This window comes from Mya arenaria, chromosome 14 (genome assembly GCF_026914265.1).
Source record: "Mya arenaria isolate MELC-2E11 chromosome 14, ASM2691426v1".
Taxonomy (NCBI): domain Eukaryota; kingdom Metazoa; phylum Mollusca; class Bivalvia; order Myida; family Myidae; genus Mya; species Mya arenaria.
Window position 1 is genome coordinate 63,000,669 of NC_069135.1, and position 26,110 is coordinate 63,026,778.

The 26,110-nt window shown below is 33.7% G+C and overlaps 1 protein-coding gene across 3 annotated transcripts; it reads right to left on the bottom strand.

Moving 5' to 3' along the window:
- Window positions 1–1,914: 1,914 nt before the first annotated feature.
- On the bottom strand, window positions 1,915–20,116 carry LOC128217863 (E3 ubiquitin-protein ligase TRIM33-like). 3 transcript variants are annotated; one of them, XM_052925287.1, is made up of 5 exons: window positions 20,023–20,113; window positions 16,256–16,315; window positions 6,337–6,384; window positions 4,721–5,652; window positions 1,915–4,397 (listed from the first exon to the last, which is right to left on the bottom strand). In XM_052925287.1, exons 4-5 carry the CDS (start codon window positions 5,643–5,645, stop codon window positions 4,381–4,383), a joined length of 942 nt encoding a protein of 313 aa, XP_052781247.1. In that variant the 5' UTR covers window positions 5,646–5,652; window positions 6,337–6,384; window positions 16,256–16,315; window positions 20,023–20,113; the 3' UTR covers window positions 1,915–4,380. The 3 variants fall into 3 exon arrangements, with proteins under 3 accessions (XP_052781247.1, XP_052781248.1, XP_052781249.1); XM_052925288.1 differs by having other exon boundaries at window positions 6,337–6,401; XM_052925289.1 differs by lacking the exon at window positions 16,256–16,315 and having other exon boundaries at window positions 20,023–20,116.
- Between the last annotated feature and the right edge of the window lie 5,994 nt (window positions 20,117–26,110).

A 26,110-nucleotide genomic window follows, 5' to 3' on the forward strand; every position in this document is an offset into this window, starting at 1 on the left:
CCTGCTTGAAGATTTACTTGTTTTAATGTATAAACCTGCATATGTGTATGATGACTTTCATTGGTAAAATCTGCTATCAGGTCAAAACATATATTTTACACTGGGAGGGGCTAACTTGTTTAACTGTATTAACCTGCAAATGTATATGATGACTTTTAGTGAAGTCTGCTATCGGGGTCATTTGTTGTTAAGATATGAGATCTGATTTTTTTGCCACTTTGTTGATTTGTTCCTGCAACTTGATTTTAAAAATGGAATACTAAACATTGAATCTGTTTCGCATGGTCATATTTGATGTCTTGTATTTTTATTCTATGAAACAGATATGCAGGGCCCACCCAGTTTCTCGAACAATCTTATAGTCCCTTTTAACAGGAATTAATTTGAATAGCACACTATGTTTTGTAAAATCGAATTATATCCTCATTATCTTTAAGCCGATCACAATATTTCTTATATTTATTTTGTTTAATTTAAGTTTATGATAAATTATTTGGTTAAATGAAATAAGATACTAAGGCTGATCAGGCTAAAGATTTTTCGAGTAATTGGGGCCAGTTCTTTACATTTAACAGTATCACAGCTGTGAGTTATAAAAATATAATTTTGATATTCGTGATTTGAACAAATGTATATAAGAAAAATATTCAATAAAAATTAACACTTTATAATTGACTCATTTATGTTTTTAAAGGGTCATACATCGAACAACATAATTTGTATGAAATGTAAGCTAAACGCTTGTAACATGATAAAACGTCACCACGAGCTCAAAGAAAAGCTCTTTGTTAACAGATATAAAAATGCAATACAGAATTCTCTAGTTTGGCAAAACATGTTAGTACCGCTATTGAACATTTAGTTACCGTAACATTTTTTGTTTTTATCTGTTAATGATTCATTTTGAAAAAAACAACAACAGTATACATGTTATATGATTTATATGTATAATAATGGTTTGCATTTATTTGTTACTGATGCGGTATTTATATAACATCTTAAGTCATTTTCCATACTCAACTCGTTTTCTTAACTCAAGTCATTTTCTTAACTCAAGTCGTTTTCTTAACTCAAGTCATTTTCTTAACTCAAGTCGTTTTCTATACTCAATTCGTTTTCTTAACTCAAGTCATTTTCTTAACTCAAGTCGTTTTCTTAACTCAAGTCGATTTCTTAACTCAAGTCATTTTCTTAACTCAAGTCGTTTTCTTAACTTATGTCATTTTTTTAACTCAAGTCGTTTTCTTAACGTATGTCATTTTCTTAACTTACGTCATTTTCTTAACTTATGTACCTCTTATATAAAATGATATAATAAGTTAATAATATCTTAATGACTTTATTTTCAACCAATTGATCAAAAATACGTACTGACATATTTAAAACGCATCTTCTTTTCTTAAATTTGACAGCGAAAATAAATTATTTTTAAAAGTTTGATGAATACTGCCTCTGTGTTTTTGTATTAAAGTGACTTGATTGTCAATACATACAAGATCATGGAAATAAAGTGGAATATCTGCCACCTTTAACTTTGTATATTTCGAAAATTACTGAATTTTCAACAAAAGGCTGATTGCTTAGAACATTATAACGAAAATGTTGTTCACTTTCAAATCTTAATATATTACTGTCGGAATTTCTTTAACGGAAATGTTGTTCACTTTCAAATCTCAATACTATTCTCAAAATTGCATGGACATGCCTGTTATTTGCAGACCTTCGGACAAATTTCGAGACAAATGTTCCATCAGAATATATGCGATATTAATGAGAGGCTTCCCAACGAATTTTGGTCTGAACTCAAGGGGAATTTGATATACGATTAGGGTATTTTTACGAAACGATATTAAGCATAAATTTTCATTTATAATACAAGACTAAACACGGAAATCTGATTGAGATTTATTTACATGTATTTATATTCTAATTTACATATCAGAGATAATTAATGACACACTAGGTCAATTTATAGCATAAAACATCATCAATATATAAAGAAAAGCAACACAATATGAATTTACAGCACAATGAACTATTTTACGTTTTACAAGTCTATCATCTTCAAAAGTATGATTACATTATCTATTGTCATTATTGTATCAGTATCCACATCATTTGTCTTCAATTAACGTAGTCAGAACCTAATAGGCATCATTTCAGACTATGATCAGCTTGATAAGTTCTTAATGTGTATCATTCCTTGGATTAGAATACAGAATTTAAAAGAAATTTACCGTGAATAAACACTATTGAACGACTTTACATGAGCAACAAGAACAAACCTTGCATTTGCATGTTTTTAAACTGAACAAAAAGGGATACAAGTTGTCAGAAAGGAGTACTTTCGTAATAAATCACTGAAACTGAGTCAACTTTGATTATTCCCATTAAACACACAGCTTTTTAATAGTTTAAACCATCAAAACTGCACCTAGATTTTACCCGGCATTTCCCGGAATATCAACGTCGGAAATGACTAATTAATGATAAAGTGCATTTATTTGAATATAAAACAAATCAGCAATTTAATACATTCAAATAAATTTTATTGGGAAATATAATATGTTCATGAAAAATATGTTTTTCAATGAGAAGTTTACATATTAAAAACATTAAATAAACACCAGTCTGCAAAAGTAAGCTCTCAACACATGGCACTATGCTTATATGCTTATATGGGTTTGTAAAATGATAGTAGCGTGGTAAGGACTTTTCAATACAGCTTGCTGTCTTTTCACTGTTGGATATGGACAAATAAAAGATATAGGCATATGATAAAATGATATATGCATTGATATTGAGTGATCACATTATCCAAGAAGGTGATAAAGCAACTGTGATTAATAAGACCTGTTTTGTCGGCATTTTAAAGATAACAATATTACCGCTATTTTAAAGAGACAAGACACCAGTCCATACATTTGCAAGTAAAAAAGAAAGATGCCGAACAAATAAAACTGCCTTCGTTGTGTACAGTGCATTGAAATTTACTTACTGATGTATCACAGCGCTTACGAAACATTATCTTTGAATTCGAAGTTTTTGTGCATTTTCTAAATTTACCTGGATTGTCAAATCACAGTAAGTGTAAAAATAGCGTGAATACATTTTTCTTGACTCAAAAGAAGATACGATTTAAACTGGGAAACGATTATCCACTATTTCTAAACACGAAACTCAGATGGGACAGCAACATGATTGGTGCATTTATTGTTCGAATCATGTAAACTGATGTATAATAAGCCTCCGTCTAGCTCGCATTGACAATTCCAGCATGTTTTGATAAAATACAGTAGTTGCCGATTTTGGACAATCTGGTGTCTAGTCCCTAGTCCGAAAAAGGCATACTAAAAGTATTACATTATAATACAATTTATACATCATCATTTTTTTAAAGCTGAACTCTCACTGATTGGTCGTTTTGACATTTTTATTGGTCGTGAAATGATCCTCTTTTTGTGTCAATGTCGGAAAAGTAATGACTGCTGACAAAAGATCATAAAACAAATTTCTTTTACAATTACGTTCGAAAGTGTTCAATGCATAAAAGCATTACTAACGCTTTTATGAGCTATTTGGCAGTTTACCAAACAATTGTGATAAGTTTTATTGTGAGTTATCTTATATGATTGAGTTGAAGGGATTAATGCAAAAAAAATAGAATATTAGGAAAACATGTGAAAACGGTAAATCTGTGATAATATTGCAAGTTTAAGTCACATAGTCATTAAAGCATACATCAAATATTCAAAGTCGAAGCAATTGTTAGGAAACTTTGAACATTTTCACGATTGTTTTCCAATTCAGGTCTGTCAAGATGACTGCATGTGACAAACATCATCATCTTCTGTGAACAGTAAGCCACACTTGACAGAGCAAAGATAACAGTATAACAATAATTTCAACTGTTCAACATTAATTCAAGTTATCGGCAAAGTAATTAAATAATAAAATAATTTATACATAAGTAACACTTGAAAACATGCATTTTCATAAAGCCATAAACCACATTTTAACAATGATATCAATTTATGTTTAAGTAAATGCAATTGGTACGTTACTTTGAATACTCTCATGAAATTCTCCAATTCAGGTCTGCCATAATGCCAGCAAGTGACAAACATCATATTCTTCTGTGGACAGTAACCCACACTGTGTGGCTTCTCTATATCCTCCTTCTTCCCCAGCAGTTGGGTTACTGAGCCGGTGAGCGTGTCCAATACCAGGATGTTGTCACTGTCCCTCCCACACACGAGTAGCTTGTTGTCTCCCACCGCTGCAAGGCAAGACTATACGGTGATCTCAGTATCGGGTCTTGGTAGGTCTGGAGCACCTCTAGTGAGATGCTCAGCTTGGTTATGGTGTTGGTGCCAAGGTCTAGAACTTAAAATAGTCTGAAAAACGGAAATAAAGTGAATTGACGCAGTGTTTGAAAATAACGCATTTTGAGGTCATACCAAGACATACGCTGTTTACACTGCAGATAAGTAATTCAATATTAAACAGAACACATAGAACACTCACAAGCACAACACACATGAACACACACACGTTCAAGCTCACGCTTTCGATTCTGGATTAACTTCTGTTTTAAAGGAAATTATATAAATCCCAAGTGACGTGGAGAATGGAGGGCAATAAAGTCACATGGCGTAAAATAAAAGATTTAAATAAAACATGAAACCTAATTGTGAAATAACTGCTTTGCGTTGCTTACCTGACACCTGATGTTTTGTCTGCTGGTCTGCCAGATCTGACGCCACCTGGTCCACTCTGCCAATTGCTGTGCATGAAGCCAGCAGCTGTTCTGTGGTGGGGTCCCTTGTGAACTTGAAGTATGACACACTATTTTTACCTCTGATGTCTTTAAGGGCTGACTGAAAACCGACTAACTCCTTATTTGCCCTTGTTCCAGATATGAACAACTGGTTACTGTTGACCTCCTTGGCTTGTAGCTCAGCCTTGAGCTTCTCAGTGGCAGCTTGTATGTCTTGGCAATTTGATTTTAGTTCACTCAACAGGCTTTGTGATTTTTGTTTCTTCTGCTCAATTTCTTCCAGTAACTCTTGTTCCCTCTTATCCAGGTATTGGTTGATATCATTCCTGAACTTTCGAAGTGCATTGATATTTGTAAAGCTCTCTTCATCAATATATTGCATGCTCGCTTGTATGTTGTCTGAAAGGTTGAAGATGTCATTGACCACCTGGACAAGTCCTGCCTTCAGACCGTTGTATTTTGGGCCCTCCTTGTACCGCTTTGCCACTTGAGAAATCCTTTCAATAGTGCATGAGCTGTGTTCTTTCTCAGCCAAGCAGTCTCCACACAGAAGTGTCTCGTGATTCGGACAAAAGTATTTTATGAGCTCTTCGGCATGGCGTTGACATGTTTCCGTAAAATGCTTATTCTCACTCTCTGGTTGGAGTGAAGAAGGCATGGTACTCTTGTCCTGAAGAGGGTGGCTTTTGGTAAACTTCATGTTCCTGTGTACTCGGGCACAGTTGCAACACAGGAACTCCTTGCAGACGGTACAGAAGACATCAGAAGGGATGGTCTTGTCATCGTTCGCGCATGGCTGGCAGAAAGTATGGTCAGAGACCGATCCTGTTCCCATGGGTGCCATTTTCCCTGAGATTGCATCCATCTTGAGTCTAAAATCATAACTTGATTGTCAAATATACACTCGGTTTACTAAGTTCGAAACGATTTAAAGGAGCGGGTCCAGGAATTGACGTTCCAGGCGGCGTAATAAAGGGGCGTAACATTTTGACATGCGCCTCGCCTAGAACCGAATTCATTTGAATTAATTTTTGACGTGAGTTGGAGGTACTCCACCAAGAAAGTTAAATAATAATTTCTATTATCTTTTTCTCCTATATTAAAAAATTAAAAGCATTGCCAAATTAAGTGGGCATGCGACCGGTGCGCTCCCACCCAGGAGCTTGTGCTTGTGATTTTTGCTGTCAACCACACAACCCCGCAATCAAATTTTACAACTGACCATGGTTGAAATACAGTGGAGAAAATGTGCAAATATCTCGAAAGAATGCACAATTTCAAGCTGAAGGTATATTTGGCGCATATGTACATGTATGAATTCGTTTCTGAGTGAGCTGCGCGTTCTAGTTTGTGCCCCTAGTTGTTAATCCATACAAAGGCCATGATTCTTTTTAAGCTTTTCTGTTTCGGCAAACTGGTGGCAACATGGGAACATAAAAATGTCGCAATAAAATAAAAGTCTTTCTGAACGCCACCTAGTGTGGCTACCTCAAGTGGGCACTCACTATCTTTAAATCCTGGCACCGCCCCCTATAAAAATACTATTTTAAACTAACCTTTGTTAACGCTTGAAAGCAAGTCCTTTCCGATAGTCGCTCGAATATCTGAAGTACACAAATCACTAATTTCATAAGTGGTCGTCTTCTATGATTTTAATATTTAATGTTTGGAGAGAAAGAGATAGAGTCAACGAATTATAGGCGTCTTCAAAAACGAAAGTAGTAATTTCTTGATAAGAAATGTTATCATAGCTGGTGCTAGAACCCGATATCCGGTACCCGGATTGAGTTGATACCGGGCTGCGTGATAAATGACATCAAATAATCAATTAAAACATGATCCGTAATTTATTGCCTATTGAAGTAATGGTTATCGTATAACGAACCATGGTTATATAAGCATATTTCAAGGTATCACCACCCGTTAACCATTTTTAATCATATGATACATTAAGTGTTTTTTTCCCTTACGCTTAATCTCTAGAGAAGTATAATCATAAGCGACATATTAAGCAAACTTAATAAGACCAACCCAGCGAAAACCGAAATAAAAAATCACGTTCGAACTAAATGATAGCAATATGCCGATGATTATTTGCTGTAAGCGTTTTGCTGAACGAGAAGCCAGAAGCTGATCTGGAAGCCTGGGGTGCCTTCTTTCCGGGCACTGCATCCATCCCGTATATGCATTTTCAATTGTTAGATCTACATTAGCTTACACTTAACGAGGTAAAGTACGACAAGATATTAATCGCACTCGTCGCAACTTGTATCCGTCTGGCTCGCTTTCATGTCCATTTCATAACGATGCCATTAACTTAATTTTCACGTGATTTAGAAGAAATTTATCAATGGTAATCTTTATCAATTATTTAAGTTAGAGCTTATCAGTTAATATAATTCAAGCATATTTGCAGAATTAAAATTCCTCCTATGTTGAATATTTAGGATTGATCGCGTTGAAAATAAGAATTGATACCTGAGCTTCATATTATTATATTTAAGGATATATCACTATTGTTACATTCAATATTTGCCTGATTCAAGTATATGTAATACCATCCTGTGTGTAGGCGTCGTGCGGTATTCATCACTTCTGTGATAGGTCTTGTTTATTTTCGTACTTAATTTATTTTCTTGCATACTTGATGTGTGATTCCGGTCATGTGACCGGTGCTGGAATAACTCATCTAACACCCCCATGTAAGATGAGTCACGCGCAACAACGCGCCACTTCTTATTTCTTTTATTGTATGGTTTATGAAACGTATATTATGCAACTTCAATAAAGCGTAATCAAAAATATAGGTATATAATACTTAAAATTAAAATTGAAAATAAATAATCGTAAAAGCGCGATTTTAAAGAAACTATTTGAGGTCGATAGCACTTGATTTAAAATTACTGCGCTTTGTGACGTCAGTACACAATGTCGCACGCGCTTTTTGGTGAAATGTACAAAAGTGCGTTTTCTACGTCAATTTTTCAACAAATTTATTATTTTAGGTATGCAAGAAAAAATATTAATCATGTCTCCGGTCCGGATCGAAAAATCCGACCCTCGGGCACGCTGCCTGACAAGTAACTCCCCAGCAAACATGACCATATCGGGCCGATGTCGGCTGAATATCGGCATATCGGCCAGTGTTTGCCGATATCGGCCCAACATCGGCCCGAAATGGGCATATTGATTGAAACATTGTATTTGTAATACTACTATATGATTTAAATTCGAATGTTTAAACATTATAACATAAACAATAGCTTTTGTTTTTTTATGGACAAAAACCATTTTATAAATATGTCGATATCGGTCCGATATTGGCCCGATGTATACTCGGTATTGCTTCAAGGGAGAGCAATGCATATGTTGCAACTTTCACTAGCAGTAATTTCCCCTGGCGATTAATAAATATTTAAATTCATTATCATTAAATAATAAAACCAATTTAAGTTTATATGGTTATTTTTTAATTTATTCTGTAATTAATAGATTCAGTTCATGTTTATTTGATTTTTATCTACGAAATTATTTAGTTATATATTCACTGCGGTATTTGTGCCATTTCAAAAAGATGATGCAAGTCAAATCATACTTTTGGTATTTATCAATGGTAAGTAATCTTTGAATCGTTGTTAAACGTATGAATATAAGAAATTTTTATAGTACTATTTCGTTAATCTATAGTTTTATTCTCAAAAGTGATATTAATACTTTCATTTCGAGTTAATATGTTGAAAGGAATTCGTGTAACATATTTTCGTGACTAGTTCTCTTTGTTGTTTTATCAGTTTGATTAAAATCTACATTTAGGTAGCATGTGCACACAAAAGCAAAGTATTACATTGATGATTTGGTTGGGTTTGAACGATTAATTTATCTGCTTCCATTGTAGACAAATTTAAAAAGAACATTTTGTTATCAATTATGAATCATAATTGAGACCTTGTTATTTACAGTATCGTATAATGTGGAAAGATCGATCAAAGTTGCAGAGAGCGGACAACTGCAAATTGAGACTCTGAAATAGAGGAATAAAGGCAATCATAGGGGATGTATGTCTTTACGTCCCAATTGTAATGCACCAGTCAATTGTAACCACGCCCCCCCCCCCAGGTCCAGGGAATAGCCTGGACTTTGACTTTCGGTCCAGCCAACCCCGGGTAAAATGTCAACCATAACTGAAACTGTAATCTATTTTTAGTAACAGTGACCTTGACCCTAGGGGCCCAAAAGGCAAACCATGAAAGCTCTGCATAAACTTGTCCTATATACCAAGTTTGGTCACACGTTGTCAACCCTTACTTGAGTTATTCAGTACTTACCATGTTTCTTTTTTAACATCAGTGACCTTGACCTAGACCAGAGATCTCGGGGCCCAAAACACAATCTCAGAAAAGGTCTCTATACACTCTTCCTATACACCATGTTTGGTCACAATATGTAGACCCTTACTTAAGTTTTTCAATACCAACCCTTCTTCTATTAATAGTTACCTTGACCTTAATCGTAGGGGCCTCAAAAGCATTCCCATAAAAGGTCTCTTCGTATATACCAAGTTTCGTCTCTTCATGTCAACCCTAGCTAAAATTGTTCGATACATCAGATGCCTTTGATGCTGCCCTCCCACCAGCCCGCCCGAACAATGACGCAAGACATTCAAATAACTTGTTTTCCCTTTATGAAAAAGTGGTTGAGAATATAAACATGTGTTTTTAGAAGGAAATTAAAATAAAAAAAAAATAAAATAAATCAATTTAGGGTTAAAATGGAGTTATTTTTCTTGTTGTAAGATGGTCGTCAATAATTTTGAATTTTATTAAGTGCATTAAATGAAAGGTGTAGAAGTTTTTTTTATTAAAATCCCAACTTGCCCTTAACTATAACTTTCCCTTAAACTTTGACCTAAGTCAAGCAGGGGCAATTACTTGTATTAAGGATAATATGGTATAATGTAACCTCATTGTGTGATGGTTCTGAACAATTTTGTGAAGTATAAAGTCAATTGAATGAAAGGTATAGAAGTTATTAATAGATACCCCAACATGCCCTAAAACTTTAACTTAAGTTCCATAGTCAATCAGGTGCCATAATTTGAATAAAAGATAATATGGGGCCGTATTCAATAAGCATCTTAGTTAATATTTTCGACTAAGTGAGAATTTCGTAACTTTTGACAAAGATTATTTTAAATACCCGCTACTTGTCATCAGATTTATATGCATATATTGTTTAGACCATTTTCTTGCTTATTTTCATATTTTTGTTGTACAAACATTGTTCGTTTTCTTAAAATTCAAATTAGAAAAAATGGCAATTTTTCACTTAGTTGAAAAATATTATTAAGATGATTATTGAATACGGCCCATGGAGTTATCTTACCTCCTTATGTAATGGCTCTGAACAACTGTGTGAAGTATTAAGTCAATTGAATGAATGGTATTGGACTTATAAGTGAAAATCCCAACTTGGACTAAAACTTAAACCTGCCCTAAAATTTAGTCCATACAAAGGCCAGGATTCCTTGTAAGCTTTTTGGTACGGCAAACTGTTGGCAACATGGAAACATAAAAATGTCGGAATAAATGAAAGTCTTTCTAAGTCCAGTGACATTGATACCGGGCCTATCGATACCGGGATTTCTGAAGAGAGTATTATATATTACCCGGTACCGACTGTGACGTTAAACCTGGTACCAACATAATCCGGAATCATAAATTGTGCCATTTTCAAGTTACTCTAACATAAACTAATGGTGATATAAGGCCCTTTATGACACGTGTCACACGTTTTGCCAATTAATGAATGTGTGAGCGCCAGTGTCGGGATGTTCATTCCATTTTTTAATTGCATCAAACAATAAAATGTTTATAGCAATATTTATTTTGCATATATACCACTTTATAATAGAAAGTTTCTGAAGAAAATGTTTTAATAAAATATTATGCTACACCGAATTGTTTTTAACATTATAGCAGTAAGCACTTAGCTAATGCTAATATTATAAAGAATGTTGTATGATTAAAGTGTCTATTTTGTTCAGTACAAAATATGTTGTTTTGAGTTTTTCTTAGTTCTATGTATTTTGGAAATACTAAAAGAGAAAGTGTTCTGTTGATGTATCCGTATATTTCTATAGGGAGAAATTTGTGCATCGAAAACAAGGCATGTTGTGAAGTAGTTTTCGGAACAGCATTTTTGAATGAGACCACAAATGACATAGGGTTTAAGGCAGCAATAAGATAGTCTTTTATGACACGTTCTTTCATGGGTCAGTATAACTGATTACTTCAGAGCCCGTAAACGTCAGATAATAATTGTGTATTTATTAATATTAAAACACTTACAAGTGTTAAAATATTTACTCGTATTTGTTTATAACTCTGATTAATTCATTTAGTTATATATATTGTTTATACAATAATTTGATATATATAAGTGCATAAGTGCACTGATATAAACAACGTTGAGAAGTATTTATATATAGAGAGAAATTCATATAGATCTTTATAACACCGAAATCATTACCTTTTCATATTATACCTTAATATCGATGACATTCTTGTTATTGTTATACACACTCTCACAATATCTATATCAAACTTATGATTGATTTATTAATAGAACTTATGTTATATTTGTCACATGCCATGCATTGTTTCTATACATATTGTTGTGACGATGAGCTTTTTATGCTTAAGTCGAATAAAATTTCTGTTCTGTTCTGTTCTGTATAAGTCGGACATGAGATTATCTACTCTGAAAGTGTCAACTTTAAAATGCCATGTACCAATTAACAGATACACAGGAAAATGACCCAATGCTGTGAGACAACTGCAATTAACAAGGGATACACAGCGGGGAGTTATCATGCCGCATATACCTGAAGTTCAAATATTAGAATATATATATATATATATATATATATATATATATATATATATATATATATATATATATATATATATATATATATATATATATATATATATATATATATATATACATTCTCAACCGTTTCACTGTACTTATAGTTTCCTCATGTATGGAATGAACATAACCTTTCTCAGATAGGCATGTTTGTAGCTGTTATATTTGAAATCAGACCAGAACAGACTATTTATTTTGATCTAAGCATTACAAGCTCATTGCCATAATAACACATACACCAGCAAAGACATGTTTTAAGGCACGTAGACAACAGAATTGCAAATTTATTGTATACGATTTTGCATTCATATAAGACCTATTACACTTTAACTTTAAAAGATCAACACACACTGGGTGTTCATTAAAATGAATTATTTCTTTCCAAATCTATTCCCCAAATATCACACTAGAATTAAAAGACAATTACTATTGGAAATATATTGTATTTAAGATTTACAGCTTGATAAAAATATGTAATTTTAAGGTGACTGTCAATCTACTAATACATCTTAATTAAACTATTTTTCGTTCTTGAAATCAAACTCTCTTTTCTGTTGTTTTTAACGCACGCACGCATGCACGCACGCACGCATGCATGAACACTTACACGTACACACAAACTTACTCTTATCGTGATAACATATCACCTTATTGTCCACTTTGGTATAAAATAATGAACTTTTGCCTGATGTTACATATGCACGTTTAGGTAAAACTGCATAGAGTGTGGAGGTGAGGTGAATTAAACAATATGAATATTTCAATTCATATAAACGCAGCAGCACTTTGCCCCTATAGGTATTTCATGTGATAAATTTTATTAAACGAAGCAATTCATATACACCTGTGGGTATTTCATGTCATATAAACGCAGCACTGCATTTGTCCCTATGGGTATTTAATGTCATATAAACGCAGGACTTAATTTTTCCCTTTAGGTATATCATGTCATATACACGCAGCACTTCATTTGTCCCTGTGTGTATTTGATGTCATATAAACGCCGCACTTCATCTACCCATGTGGGTTTTTTAGTCAGATAAACGCAGCACTTCATCTACCCATGTAGGTATTTCATGTCATATAATCGCAGTACTTAATTTGTCTCTTTAGGTATATCATTTCATATAAATGCAGCACTTTGTGGCTATTTCATGTCATATAAACACAGCACTTCATCTACCCATGTGAATATTTCAAGTCATATAAACGCAGCTATTAATTTGTCATTGTAGGTAAATCATGACATATTAACGCAGCACTTCATTTGTCCATGCGGGTATTTCATGTGATATGAACGCAGCACTTTATTGGTGCTTGTGGGTATATCTTGTGTTATAAACGCAGCACTACATTTACCCATGTGAGTATTTCATGTGATATAAACGCAGAACTTAATCTGTTCTTGCGGGTTTATCATGGCATATTTACGCAGCACTTTGTTTACTCTGTTGATATTTCATATGATATAAACGCAACAGTTAATTTGTCCCTGTGAGTATTTCATATCATATAAACGCAGCACTTCATCTACCCCTCTGGGTATTTCATGTCATATAAACGCAGCCCTTATTTTGTCCCTGTGGGTATGTCATGTCATATAAACGCAGCACTCCATTTACCTCTAATATTTTTTCATGTCATATAAACGCATCACTTAATTTGTCCTTGAGGGTATATTTTGTCATATTAACACGGCACTCCATTTACCCCTGATGTTTTTTCATGTCATATAAACGCATCAGCACTTAATGTACCCCGTGGGTTTTTCATGTCATATAAACGCAGTATTTCATTTGCCCCTGTGGGTTTTTCATGTCATATAATCGCAGCACTTCATATACCCCTGCGGGTATTTCATGTCATATAAATGCAGGTCTTAATTTGTCCCTGAGGGTATATCATAGCATATAAACGCAGCACTGCATTTACCCCTGATGGTATTTCATGTCTTATAAACACAGCACTTCATCTTCCCCTGTGAGAATTTCATGTTATATAAATGCAGTACTTAATTTGTCCCTGGGGGTATATAATGGCATATAAACCCAGCACTTCATCTACCTCTGTGGGTGTATCATGACATATAGACATATAGACGCAGCACTTCATTTACCCATGTGGGTAATTTAAATGATAACAACGTAGCTCTTAATTTGATCTTGTGTGTATTTAATTGCATATTAACGCAGGACTTCATTTACCCCGTGAGTATTTCATGTGATATAAACGCAGCACTTACTTGTCCTTGCGGGTATTTTATGTTATATTAATGCAGAACTTCATTTGTCCTTGTGATTATTTAATGTCATATAAACGCAGCACTAATTTGTCCCTGTGAGTATTTCATGTCATATAAACGCAGCACTTCATCTAACCCTATGACTATTTCATGTCATATAAATTCAGCACTTCATTTACCCATGTGGGTATTTCATGTGATATAAACGTAGCACTTTACATGTCCTTGCGGGTACTTCATTTGGTATAAATGCAGCACTACAGTTGTCCCTGCGTGTATTTCATGTGATATAAACGAAGCACTTAATTTTTCCTTGTGGGTAAATCATGGCATATAAGCTCAGCACTTCATTTACCCCTGTGAGTATTTCATGTGATATAAACACAGCACTTAATTTGTCCTTGTGGTTTATCATGACATATAAGCGCAGCACTTTATAAACCGTGTGGGTATTTCATGTGATATAAACGCATCACTTTATTTGTCCCTGTGAGTATTTCATGTCATATAAACGCAGCACTTCATTTACCTCTGATGGTTTTTCATGTCATATAAACGCAGCATTTAATTTGTCCCTCTGGGTATTTCATGTCATATAAACGCAGCACTCCATTTACCACTGATGGTTTTTCATGTCATATAAACGCAGCACTTAAATTACCTCTTTGTGTATTTTGTGTCATATAAACGCAGTATTTCATTTCTCCCCTGTGGGTTTTTCATGTCATATAATCGCAGCACTTCATAAACCCCTGCGGGTATTTCACGTCATATAATTGCGGGTCTTAATTTGTCCTTGTGGGTATTTAATGTGATATGAACGCAGCACTACATTTGTCCCTGAGGGTTTTTATGCCATATCAACGCAGCACTTCATCAACCCCTGTACGTATTTCATGTCAAATAAACGCATCACTTCATTTACCACTGTTGGTATTTCATGTCAAATAAACGCAGCACCTCATTTACCCCGGGGGTATTTCTTATCATATAAACACAGCACCTCATTTGCCCCTGTGGTAATTTTGAATATGGCAGCGTTTTACAATGCTTAAAAAATAAATGAAAATAAAGAAAGGACTTTCTTATAGATTTATTTTTTTAATTCTATCAAACTTTCTTAAGAAATCTTTGCAGAGTGTTTCTACAAAGTACTTAAATGTACTGAAGTTCGACGACTGTTAATGTCTGAGTTATCAATTTCGTTTCTTACTTAGGCTTTTTGGTAATTCTTCAAGGCTCATATGCTTTCAAAACTGCTAAACTTTTAAATACAATATATAAATTTAAATATATTTCAGCTGATACTTTGGATGTTTTAACTTTAGATATATGAGATTAGAGTGGTGTCAAATTATACGATAGTTATATAAGCTTCATCATTATGTCTCATGGTCCTTTCAACTCAAGGTATTTATGCATTTTAGCAAAACTATTCAATGGTCTCAAGTATCATATTAACGCGTCCAAAACCAACCCAGGTGCAAATTTATCTACAGGCCATGTAAATGCATATTCTAATGAATATATGCTAAGTGCAGTATGACGTTCTAAATATTAACATACAAAAGAAAGCTTTTCAAAATCAAGGTTAAAATCATGTGCATATTGAAATGCGAAAAATACCTATAGCGACAGCTTTATAACTTATTACTTTATTTTAACTGAAAATAAAACATGGCATATAAATGTATATTTTCAATGAATACATGCTTAGTGTTTTATGATTTTCTAAATATGAACATATAAAAGAAACCTTTTCAATATCAAGGTTAAAATCATGTGAACATTAAAATGCAAATATGATCTATAGCGACAGCTTTATAACGTATTTCTTTATTTCAATTGAAAATAAAACAAAAATATAATGGCTTAAAATTTGAGTATATTTTATTTCTTTTCCCATACTAAAAGTAAAAATAACCAAGCAATGTGCTTAACAAGCTAAACATGGCTTATTTTAGTTGGTGAACCAATCCAGCCGGACGTATCACTTTTCAAATGAAAACCAAATGTGTTAATATTTTATTTCGAAGCAATCCCAAATTATTTTTCCCCATTTTATCAGCATAAAGATAGGCAAAACTTGACCTGGTACTGCATGAGGGCGTTTCTACATACAGACCGGGGATACCTGATGTCAAAAGTACTACAGGAGGTCTCTGCTACATCAAGTGGTGTAGAGTCCAAAGTGGGTCCTTTGTTCAAAATCATATCCCATTATTCTCAAAGTGTACCAAATTTCAGAATTTGAGTACAAGTCATTTAAGAAAGAATTGTACAGTATATAATTATCTACTTACATAGTTTGAAGAAATCTGTTAACTGTAATGTCCAATGCTCATCGAATGCGAAATACTTGTCTGAAAAAACAGAACTACATTCGCAGAAAGACAATCCTTTTGAAACGATTTTCTGTTTATAACGTCCTGATTCTGATGACAGGGAACCTATAGTTGGAGCAAAGTAATGTTTTTCGCTTGTTTACCTTCACCTTGATAAAATATTAAACCTTCATACCAGTACAAGTCATACACACAGGTAGCGTTTAAAGTTTCTTTTTGTACTCTGTAAACAATTGGAGACTGTGAGAATTAAAGTGGAGAATTGCGCAACTGCTTCTAGTTTTCAGGTCCCTACAACCGTGGGGTGTCTAATTGGCCTCTTAATAAACCTGTATCATTGCATCACGGAGACGGATCAATGCCAATGGTTCAATTCAGCCTGTGCAAACATGCCATATATAAGGACTTTGGATTTCACTTATATATTGTGTATTTTGGACAAACATTTGTTTACTGGTATTGTTGAAGAACTTGTTGAACAGGTACGTTCTTTGGTAAAAATTAATTCTTGAACCACAATAATTATTTCCACTCATTTGGTTTTTCAGGTATTATTGTTGATAGTGTATACATTACTGATTACATACTTATTTTTTGGGAAAATGGCAGTCCGAGAAAGGGTTTAATGTGTTTAAAGAAACGCGGCTGAGCTAGCTAGGGTATAAACGTTGCACCTTAAACCGATAGCCGAGATCATACCAGGGGTGGGCCAAGGATTTGACGTTATTGGGGGCGTAACATATGGGGACAACATTTTGAATTGCACCCCTCCGTCAGAACCAATATTGATCAGGATAAAAGTGTTGGTATGTGAGTGTATGGTTATCTCCAAGGAAATATTTATTTAATTTCTTGTTCGAAATGGTTTTTATATATTTTAATAATTGTTTCCACTACATGGTGTATATTGAAATAACAAAGTAAACTTGGACAGTTTTAGGGTTTTGCGCTCGCCGGGGGCACACCCTGCATCCGCAAGTGCATCCACACATGTGACAGTTTTGCACATTCATCCGATAGCCGAGGGCAAACACACAAATGCGATAGCTCAAACTAATTTTCTTTTATATAAGTAGATCGAAATGACCGTAAATTTAGATAAGTTTCAACCAAAAAATTGGACACAAATCTTGCCTTCAAGCTAAATGCTTATTAAATTTCAATCCGTATAACAAATAGTAAAGGTCAGTTGGATGCTCTGACATCAGGGTATGTGCCGACTCTAGAGCAATCAGCAGGGGATGCCCAGAGGCCCAGGCAATACACAGTGATTCGCCGAAACCAGGGAAAAAAAACATGGGCATCTCTGACGCCAGGGCAAGCACAGTGATTCATCGATACCAGGGCAATACACAGTGATTTACCGACACAAGGCTAATACTCAAGAAACGTTCTGGAACAAGGGCTTTACATAGTGATGGGCTCACACCAGAGCAATCCACTGTAATTCGCCGACGCCACAGCAATACAAAGGGGATGCTCCGACGCCATTGCAATACACAGATTTACCGACACCAGAACAATACATAGTGGAAAAGCATTCAACTTCATTTCGACAGGATGGAAATAACCTCCCACTTTACTTCAACAGGGTTGAAAAAAAAACACCCAAGATCCATGGGATGTTTCGTACGGCTTCCGGCTATTATATGTAACACATAGCATTACTCTTATTCTAAAACATTGTTTTATTATTATTATTTAAAACAGAAAAGAAACAATAACAAACTCAAACTCAGACAATATCATTCATTTTTCAATAATAAAACCCCTAGAATCGCGCAGCAGGATACCCATATCCGAGATCTTATAGACAGCAGACAGCAATAAAGATTAAGATCAATGCATATAAGTTGTGAAATATACACGGACATGGGAGAGTGGTAGTCACTTTAAGAAGGCTTAAACGTTTGCGTTTAATGCGAGTGTAATGTGAGTGTTTTATATTTCTTGGTCTCTACTTCAACGAAGAGAGCAAACAAGTATGTACATTTGATGGTCGTTATGCTGAATGGAAGAATATGAGTCCATACTACAAAGGAAGCTTCATTCACAAGCCATGTGTTCAACAATCAAATATAAACCCGATTTAGAGGCAACTCTTTTTCAAGGATTGTCACCACACTATCTAAAAAGCGAATCAACCAAAGGCGAATGAATTACCACAAAATTCAACTGAAGCTGCCCGTGGCCAGACAAGGACATATTTGGCTACGTTTTGCATAAACTGGTGCATTCCGTTTTTTTGCGTTTGGTTGGGGTCATTTTCTGCCACGTTTCGTATGAATTGTGCATTCTGATATAATGTAATGTTATTTCTTCGCCATGAATGACATACCACTATTGATGTTGACACAAACAATTGAAGGGGCCCTGCGCTCCACTATATCCATTACTTTTTTAAACATGCTGGTTAACGTGTAGTTCCAATATTCGACGTCACAGACCCCAATCACAAATACACCACGTGTGCGGTTTGGATTGGGGCAAAGAGCAAACACATTTTACTCTTTTATAATCTCTTTAAGTATATTTTGAATAAAAGTCATACTTCAAATAAAGACGAACCTTCGACTCTGGAACCTAGGGATTTACCTAAATGTTCATTTACAATTTTACACGTTAATAACGGATATGGGGGGGGGGGGGGCTGGCGCACCCAATTTAACCTGTTATGTCAATATCGTTGAAAAGGTAATAAAATACGCTATTCGGGCTAGGAATTGTAGAATAATCTCGGAGGAGTATCCTTAAGCCCTCATGCCGAAATGTAAACTTTTTTTTATTTTTGTATTGTGTCCCTAAGTAACGCCCAAGTTAAGTCAATTCTTAGAACCTCCACTGGTTTAACTTAAAATGAAATTTGAAAATTCCTTGTCATTGCATTTTACAACTATAGCATGTAGTATATCTTTTTCCTTTAGCAATGAATGCAATTTAATACTTTTAACAAACCAACCACTGAATCATATCTTCATTTTAATCACATTTAGGAGTCTTAAACTTCGTACAGTATAATCGCTATACAGTTGTGTAAACGGTATTGGGTTTCCTTTGAATATTTTCGGGTATCTCTGGTTCGAATTTCATTTGATATTAAAAGTCTTATTTGCACCTGTTGAAACCATAATCAAAACTGTAAGTCAATGTCTGTGCGAAAGTGTGGCCAAACAAATAAATGCATTTTGATAACCTTCGGAAGTAAGCAGCAATAAACACATATCGCAAATTAAAGCGATTTGGGGCGCAACGTTTGGGTGCGTCCCTCCACCATAAAAATATAGTTGATATGCGGAGGTGGAATAATCCTCTACAATGGTGCATTGCGGTGTATAATTTTCACATTTCAAACCCAAAACTAACATAGAAGGTTACTTAGTGCAGTTTGAGGGGCTTGGGCAGCCAGGAACTCACTTCACCGCTCCTTTTTAACACATAATCCTCTAAGAGATAGCTATATACCTCAATTAAATGATATCAAAAAACCGTCTTATATGTTAAAAACATTTCCTTGATTGGTTTTTATCACACTGTTATCAAAATGTGTCAAATATGATATCGTCTCATTTAGCAGAGATATTTTTTTCGTAAAGCGTAAACAGTACATGAAAGTCGATGTTAATAGAAATTTCCTCATTTTAAATCCAGTCTCAATTTCATTTCAGGAACACAATTAATCATTTAAACAATACATGGACTAGATACTAAATGTACAATATACTTACAAATAATATGCAGTAATCTGTTCGAAGTCCAAAGCACTTGTTTTCAACAAATTTAGTTTTTATACTAACTTCTATGCATGTCAAACAAAACTTCCTTTTTAAAACAGAATGAAGATATACATGGGCTAATCCTTTAGTATAGACTAGTAGTTTTCGGTTTGGCTGAAGGGAATTAACCGTTCATACTATGTTATGTTCTTTTAATTGTTTACCTCCCATAAATACTTTTTAGCGTCTGAATGTATTTATATAACCACATAAGATATGCTTGTATATACATTACGTAACATTAACTATTTGGAAATTGATTTAATCTGTAAATTTACTTTAAACAATTTTTAATCATTGTATGAATTATTAAAATATGTAACATACTCTTTAAATACGCAAATGAATGATATAAACAGTTTGATCATTTTTTTCTAAATATCGACACACACACACACATCGACACACACACACACACACACACACACACCCACACACACACACACACACACACACACATGCTTATCAAGTCATTGCTAAAACCTTTGTAGAGTTATGCCCCTTTATTTTAAACTGAAAATCTGAAGATAAATATTTGCCCATTGTTATAATTATTGATAAGAGTTTCCGGAGATATTAACTAATAAAGTGTTATGGATTCTGTTTTCCAACATATATATTTGGTTTTGCGGTGTTGAAAAAATGTGAAAGTTTAAACCTATTTTCAGTAGAATGTTTCACATGTTCTCTAATATTAAAGCGGAATAAACGGGTTGTTGTACAGGCTCGAGTTTGGAGATTGAATCTGTGCTGTAATTCTAGAACAAAACAGGACAAATCAAATAATTGTAAATACAACTAATTGGACAAGGATGAAGGCCTAACAGTCAATAATAAAATGAAATATCAACTTTTAATTTCCCTTTTGGCAAAACAAAGCACGACCACAATGCACGGCAGAAACATATATTTTGTACTGCCTCAACAGCGGCTTCGGACTAACTAATGAGATGAATTGTGTTCAACAGCGTATGACTACTTTAAAAAAAATCCAAAAGGATCAACCATTGTGGTGCTATTATTGGAATAAAATGAATTTCGACTATCATATGACTGGAGTATTCGAGTTTATCTGAACGTTGCTCAACAAAATATCGACATCAAAAATTAAACATTTTCTAAATGTACTGAACATTGATGAGCATGAAGTGGTAGGATTGCTTCAAACATTTATGTGAAAAAAATACCTTTCTGATGAAGTTTTTTTTTTCAAAATCCCGCTATTTTATAAGGCACCCATAATTTCTTTAATTACATCCTTATACGCGCCATTAAATTAAAAAAAAAATATCTGCTTTTTCAAAATTCATATATTGCTAATGATATACACTGAAACAAACATACTACAATTTTATTTTTGATATTTGCACACAGAAGTAAATATACAATATACTTATTATGTTCGTTTTTTTAACGTACCTTTGTTGTCTTCAACGTTATAATAAGTGTTTCAGACGACGGCGGTCTCTATGTTTTTAAATGGTGAAAACTATTTAATACATTATTTTCATGCTTTATTTAAACCGTTTTTAAAACGAGGACATTTTCCAGAAATCTGATCTGAGGGTATAATTGTCCCGATACTCAAAAAATGGTGATGAAAATGATCCGAGCAATTATAGAGGAATAACATTACTTAGTACATTAGGAAAATTACTCACACGAATTCTAAATAACAGGTTAAATGATTGGGCAGAAAAATACTCAGTTTATGTAGAAGCTCAGGCAGGTTTCCGTAAAGGCATAAGCACAGTGGACAACATATTCATACTGCACTGTTAAATAAGTAATTGATTAAGTAACAACGACAGGCTGTTCTGCACATTTGTTGATTTCCAAAAGGCTTTTAATTTGTGGTAAGAGATGTTTTATGGTTTAAATAACTTAAATATAGGGTGAGGAGTAACATTACTGAATGTAATCAAATCTATGTAAAAGAATGTTAAGTCAAAAGTCAAAACGTGCGAAAACCTTAGTTATTCTTTTACATGTGATTTGCATTCTACAAGGAGTGCAAGGTATTGAACTAGGAGATTTGAAATTATTTGTGTTATTGTACGCCGACGATATTATATTGTTCGCAAAAAGCGCACAGGAACTACAGAATTCTTTAAATGATTTAGCTGATTTTTTGTAATAGATAGAAGCTGACTGTAAATATTAAAAAAACTAGTTATGGTTTTTCAAAAAGGCGGTAGACTACCACAACATTTGTCTTTCAAATATAAGAATGAAGAAAGATAAATTGTAAGTAAATTCAAATACCTTGGGATTTTATTCACCACAGGAGCTTAATTCAATGAAACTGATAAAATGCTAGGAGGCCAAGCACTAAAGGCTATTCTTAAAATATATAAGTACTTATATAAGTCATTCTTGATCTTTTTGATAAACTTATAACTCCAATTCTCAACTATTCAGGTGAAGTATGGGGATTCAATAACGGATCTCAGGTTGAGCGCATTCATTTACCATTTTGCAAAAGGTTGCTTGGCGTTGAAATATCAACGCAAAATGACTTTATTTATGGTGAATCAAGAAGCTTAAATCTAATAAATGGAAGATATTATACTATTATAAAGTATTGGTTAAAACTGTGTATGTGTGGAGATAACAAGTACATTAAGTACGCGTATAATATGTTAAAAAATTCACTTGATGTAAATCCTAACAAAATAAATTAGGCTTCGAAAGTGCAAGCATTACTTTCCCAGTTAGGGTTTTACGAAGCTTGTTTAAATCAAGGAGTAGGGAGTACTAAAATATTTTACTGCTAATTAAACAAAGACTGCAAGACATTTCGTCCAAATTCTTAATGCAAATTTACATGAATCATCTAAGGCAATTTTTTACAGAACTTATTTTAAATCCAGTCTCAATTTCGATCAGTTTCATTTCAGGAACAATAATTAATCCTTCTAAACAATACATGGACTAGATACTAAATGTACAATATACTTACAAATAATATGCAGAAATCTGTCCAAAGTCCAACGCACTTGTTTTCAACATAATTAGTTCTATACTAACTTCTATGCTTCTGTCAAACAAAACTTCCTTTAAGTTTATGCAATTGATAAATAGCGAAAGTTCAGTCGAATTAAAAAAATCTTACCACATTTACTTTTAAGGCTTTTGAAATAAGACGCCATTTAGTATATGACTGACGTGCTTTTACCTATATGAATTATTGAATACATGTTGTCTCTCCCGACATGAAATTTGTCCTTCAAGTATATAAGTTTCATATTGCTATTTGAATATATATATATTATGTAAACTAACTATGCCAGAAGACATCTTGCTGTACCAGTTTATTATTATACGTTGTTGTTAATTATGTTATGCTGTGGATCTTGTCAGATTTGTTTGCATAATAAAGTCTTCTTCTATGACTATTTTTATAGCCAATTGTTTAAACCTTCGATATGTAAAAACAATGGGATTTTCGGGCTTAATTTTGCATCATTAAGTCTCGCAATAAAAACAAGAACTAATTTTAAAGTAAATAACTTTACGGTCCTTTGAACGTCGACGTTATTGTTAATAATGACTTTACAGGCATTTTTAATCACGTTAAACGATTCAGATATGTGATGAAAAAAAAATCAATAAAACTTCAAAATAAATATGATTTATTTTTTGTTAACACCGGAACATAAAGATATGGCATCGGTGGCGAAGGCCGAGTGGTATGCGTATCGAACCCTTGATCAGAGTGTACCGTGTTTGATCCCCGCTCGGAGCATAATTATCATTCAAGAATCGTATTGTTTCACGAGTGAAGCCACAAGTGAAAACATAGTTTTTCTATGATCATGATATTACACTAAAGTAAACAAATGTTCTGTTCCTTTAATGCTTTTTTTCGTTTTATTAGCATTTCATTTTTTTTATATACCCCCTTTTTGAAAAGGTTGTTATTTACGCCGCTATCCATGGGACGTACCTCACGCAAAATTATAGCAGATGACGTAACTGTCAATTTTCTATATCCGGTTTGTTGAGAACAGATTTTTTGATATTTTTTAAGGATTATTTAAGCTCGTTTTTTTAGCGCAAACATTTGCTGAACAGTAATCACTGAAGTATTATTGGTGCATCTTCTTCCAAAAATATCAAAACCTTTTCATTTAAAACAGGGATGAATACATATTGACCAAATTACTACGCCGCCATTTATTTAATGCAATTTAAAGGTCGAACGTGTAAGCGAAACAATTGCGGATAATCATTTGATATGAAACATTTTTCATAGTTTTAGAATGTGTTTTAAAAATACATGGGTATTCAGTAACCTCACTGTCAGAGACCTGTCTGTTTCGCTTGAAAACAGGTCGTTCTCCAGGTAAAGAGTTAAGACCACGCTAAGTTGTTGATAAATTTTGAGGCACGGGTGGGGTAAAAAAATATCAGTTAATCTGTAAATTGCTGTGTGAGTTCGTTATACGTATTACAACGACAAACAGGTCAAAATATATTTGAACGATCTAATAACATTCCATTTATGTTCGAATAGTCTTTTCGTCTGTAATGTGTTTTGTTTAAAAGCAAATAGTCGAACATTCAGTTTCAAGATCACATAAACGTTTGAAAACATGATTACCATTTTTCTAATAAACGGTTAGTTGTGAATTTCCAAATCTATTTTCATTTGAACTTTTGTAACCTTTTTGAAATTTTAAATACTGCTTGCCAACACATTTGTTTCAAAGTGAATTGTATTGTTGTTATCAAGGGGAAGTAATTACAACGGGTTGCAAAAGTATTTCTAAAAGTTGATATTTTCTCTCCTTATTTTCAGTGAAAATATCAAATTGATATTAACTCCATATTTCATCGAAAAGCATGAAAAAAAAATAATCACATGTATATAACATATCTTAAAACTGTTATGTAACATTTTCATCTTAAGATGATCATCGCGATCATAACTTTACCATAACGTTTGTACGAGTACATCTCCATTGTCCTGCAGCCGATATATTTATCAATCATTCATGAAAATCCATCAAAAACTCCTTTTGACATAGAAAAACGTCTTTCCGTTTCATTTGCTTAATGTTACTACAGCATTTAGTTCTGGTACTGGAATACATACCGTTCTTATTCATTCAAGTCCTCAAATATCTCAGGTTTAACGCCAGCATTACGACTACGTGTATCAAAACAACGTTGATGTCAGGAACGATAAAAATACATTGTTGAACGCATCGTGTTCAATTGATTGCTAAATTAAACATAACTTACCACGAAAATCCATATATTTTATTACATAACTCGAAACGATAAATTTTAGGCTAGAACATAGTACACAAAACATATAGGTAATTATAAGTGCCAAGCAATTAAAGAAGCTATTTTCACCTAAATGCCAGTAGGTGGGCGTAAAGAAATGTGCACAATTATCTAAAGACACAGCGCTTATCTTTCGCAAACCGAATAATTCACACAATTTTACGGAAAATTAGGTTTGTCATAGTTATATATCTGTATCTAAGCATATTTAAAGCAATTTACATACCTTCATGAAAAAAACAAGGTAGTCGAGTGTCACTAAATATATCAATCCATGTGAAAAATATATATTTTATGTTGAACGTCGACTGAACATAGATGATGCATTCGATGCCGGACAAATGCTCATTATGATACGCAGGGCACACAACAGCAGTTGAATGTTAAAGGGACTCGTTCATGGTTTGTAGAATGCACTTTTTCGGATTTTTTCATACGAATAAAAGTGTTTGCAATCATCAGTAATGTTAAAACTATGACAGCTGCACCTCTTAAACAAATGTTGATATATATTCTAAACAAATTGTCTTTGAAATCCACGATTTCCAGACCCGTTAGAAATCAACTAAAGGCTGTTGTGAGATTGGTCGATTGATATTATCGCGCGAAGCTATCAATTAATTTAAGAAATGTTCAGAAATCCAGAAAATTGTGAATGAGTTCGAGCGGCCAAGTTATCGATTTACTAAAAATATTTGGGCTGTGCCAGCGGGGGATTTTCACATTAATAATGCTGCCAAAT

Bases quoted from the DNA above. Each gene is read 5' to 3' on its own strand.
- LOC128217863 (XM_052925289.1), bottom strand. From the start codon at position 5,645: ATGGATGCAATCTCAGGGAAAATGGCACCCATGGGAACAGGATCGGTC.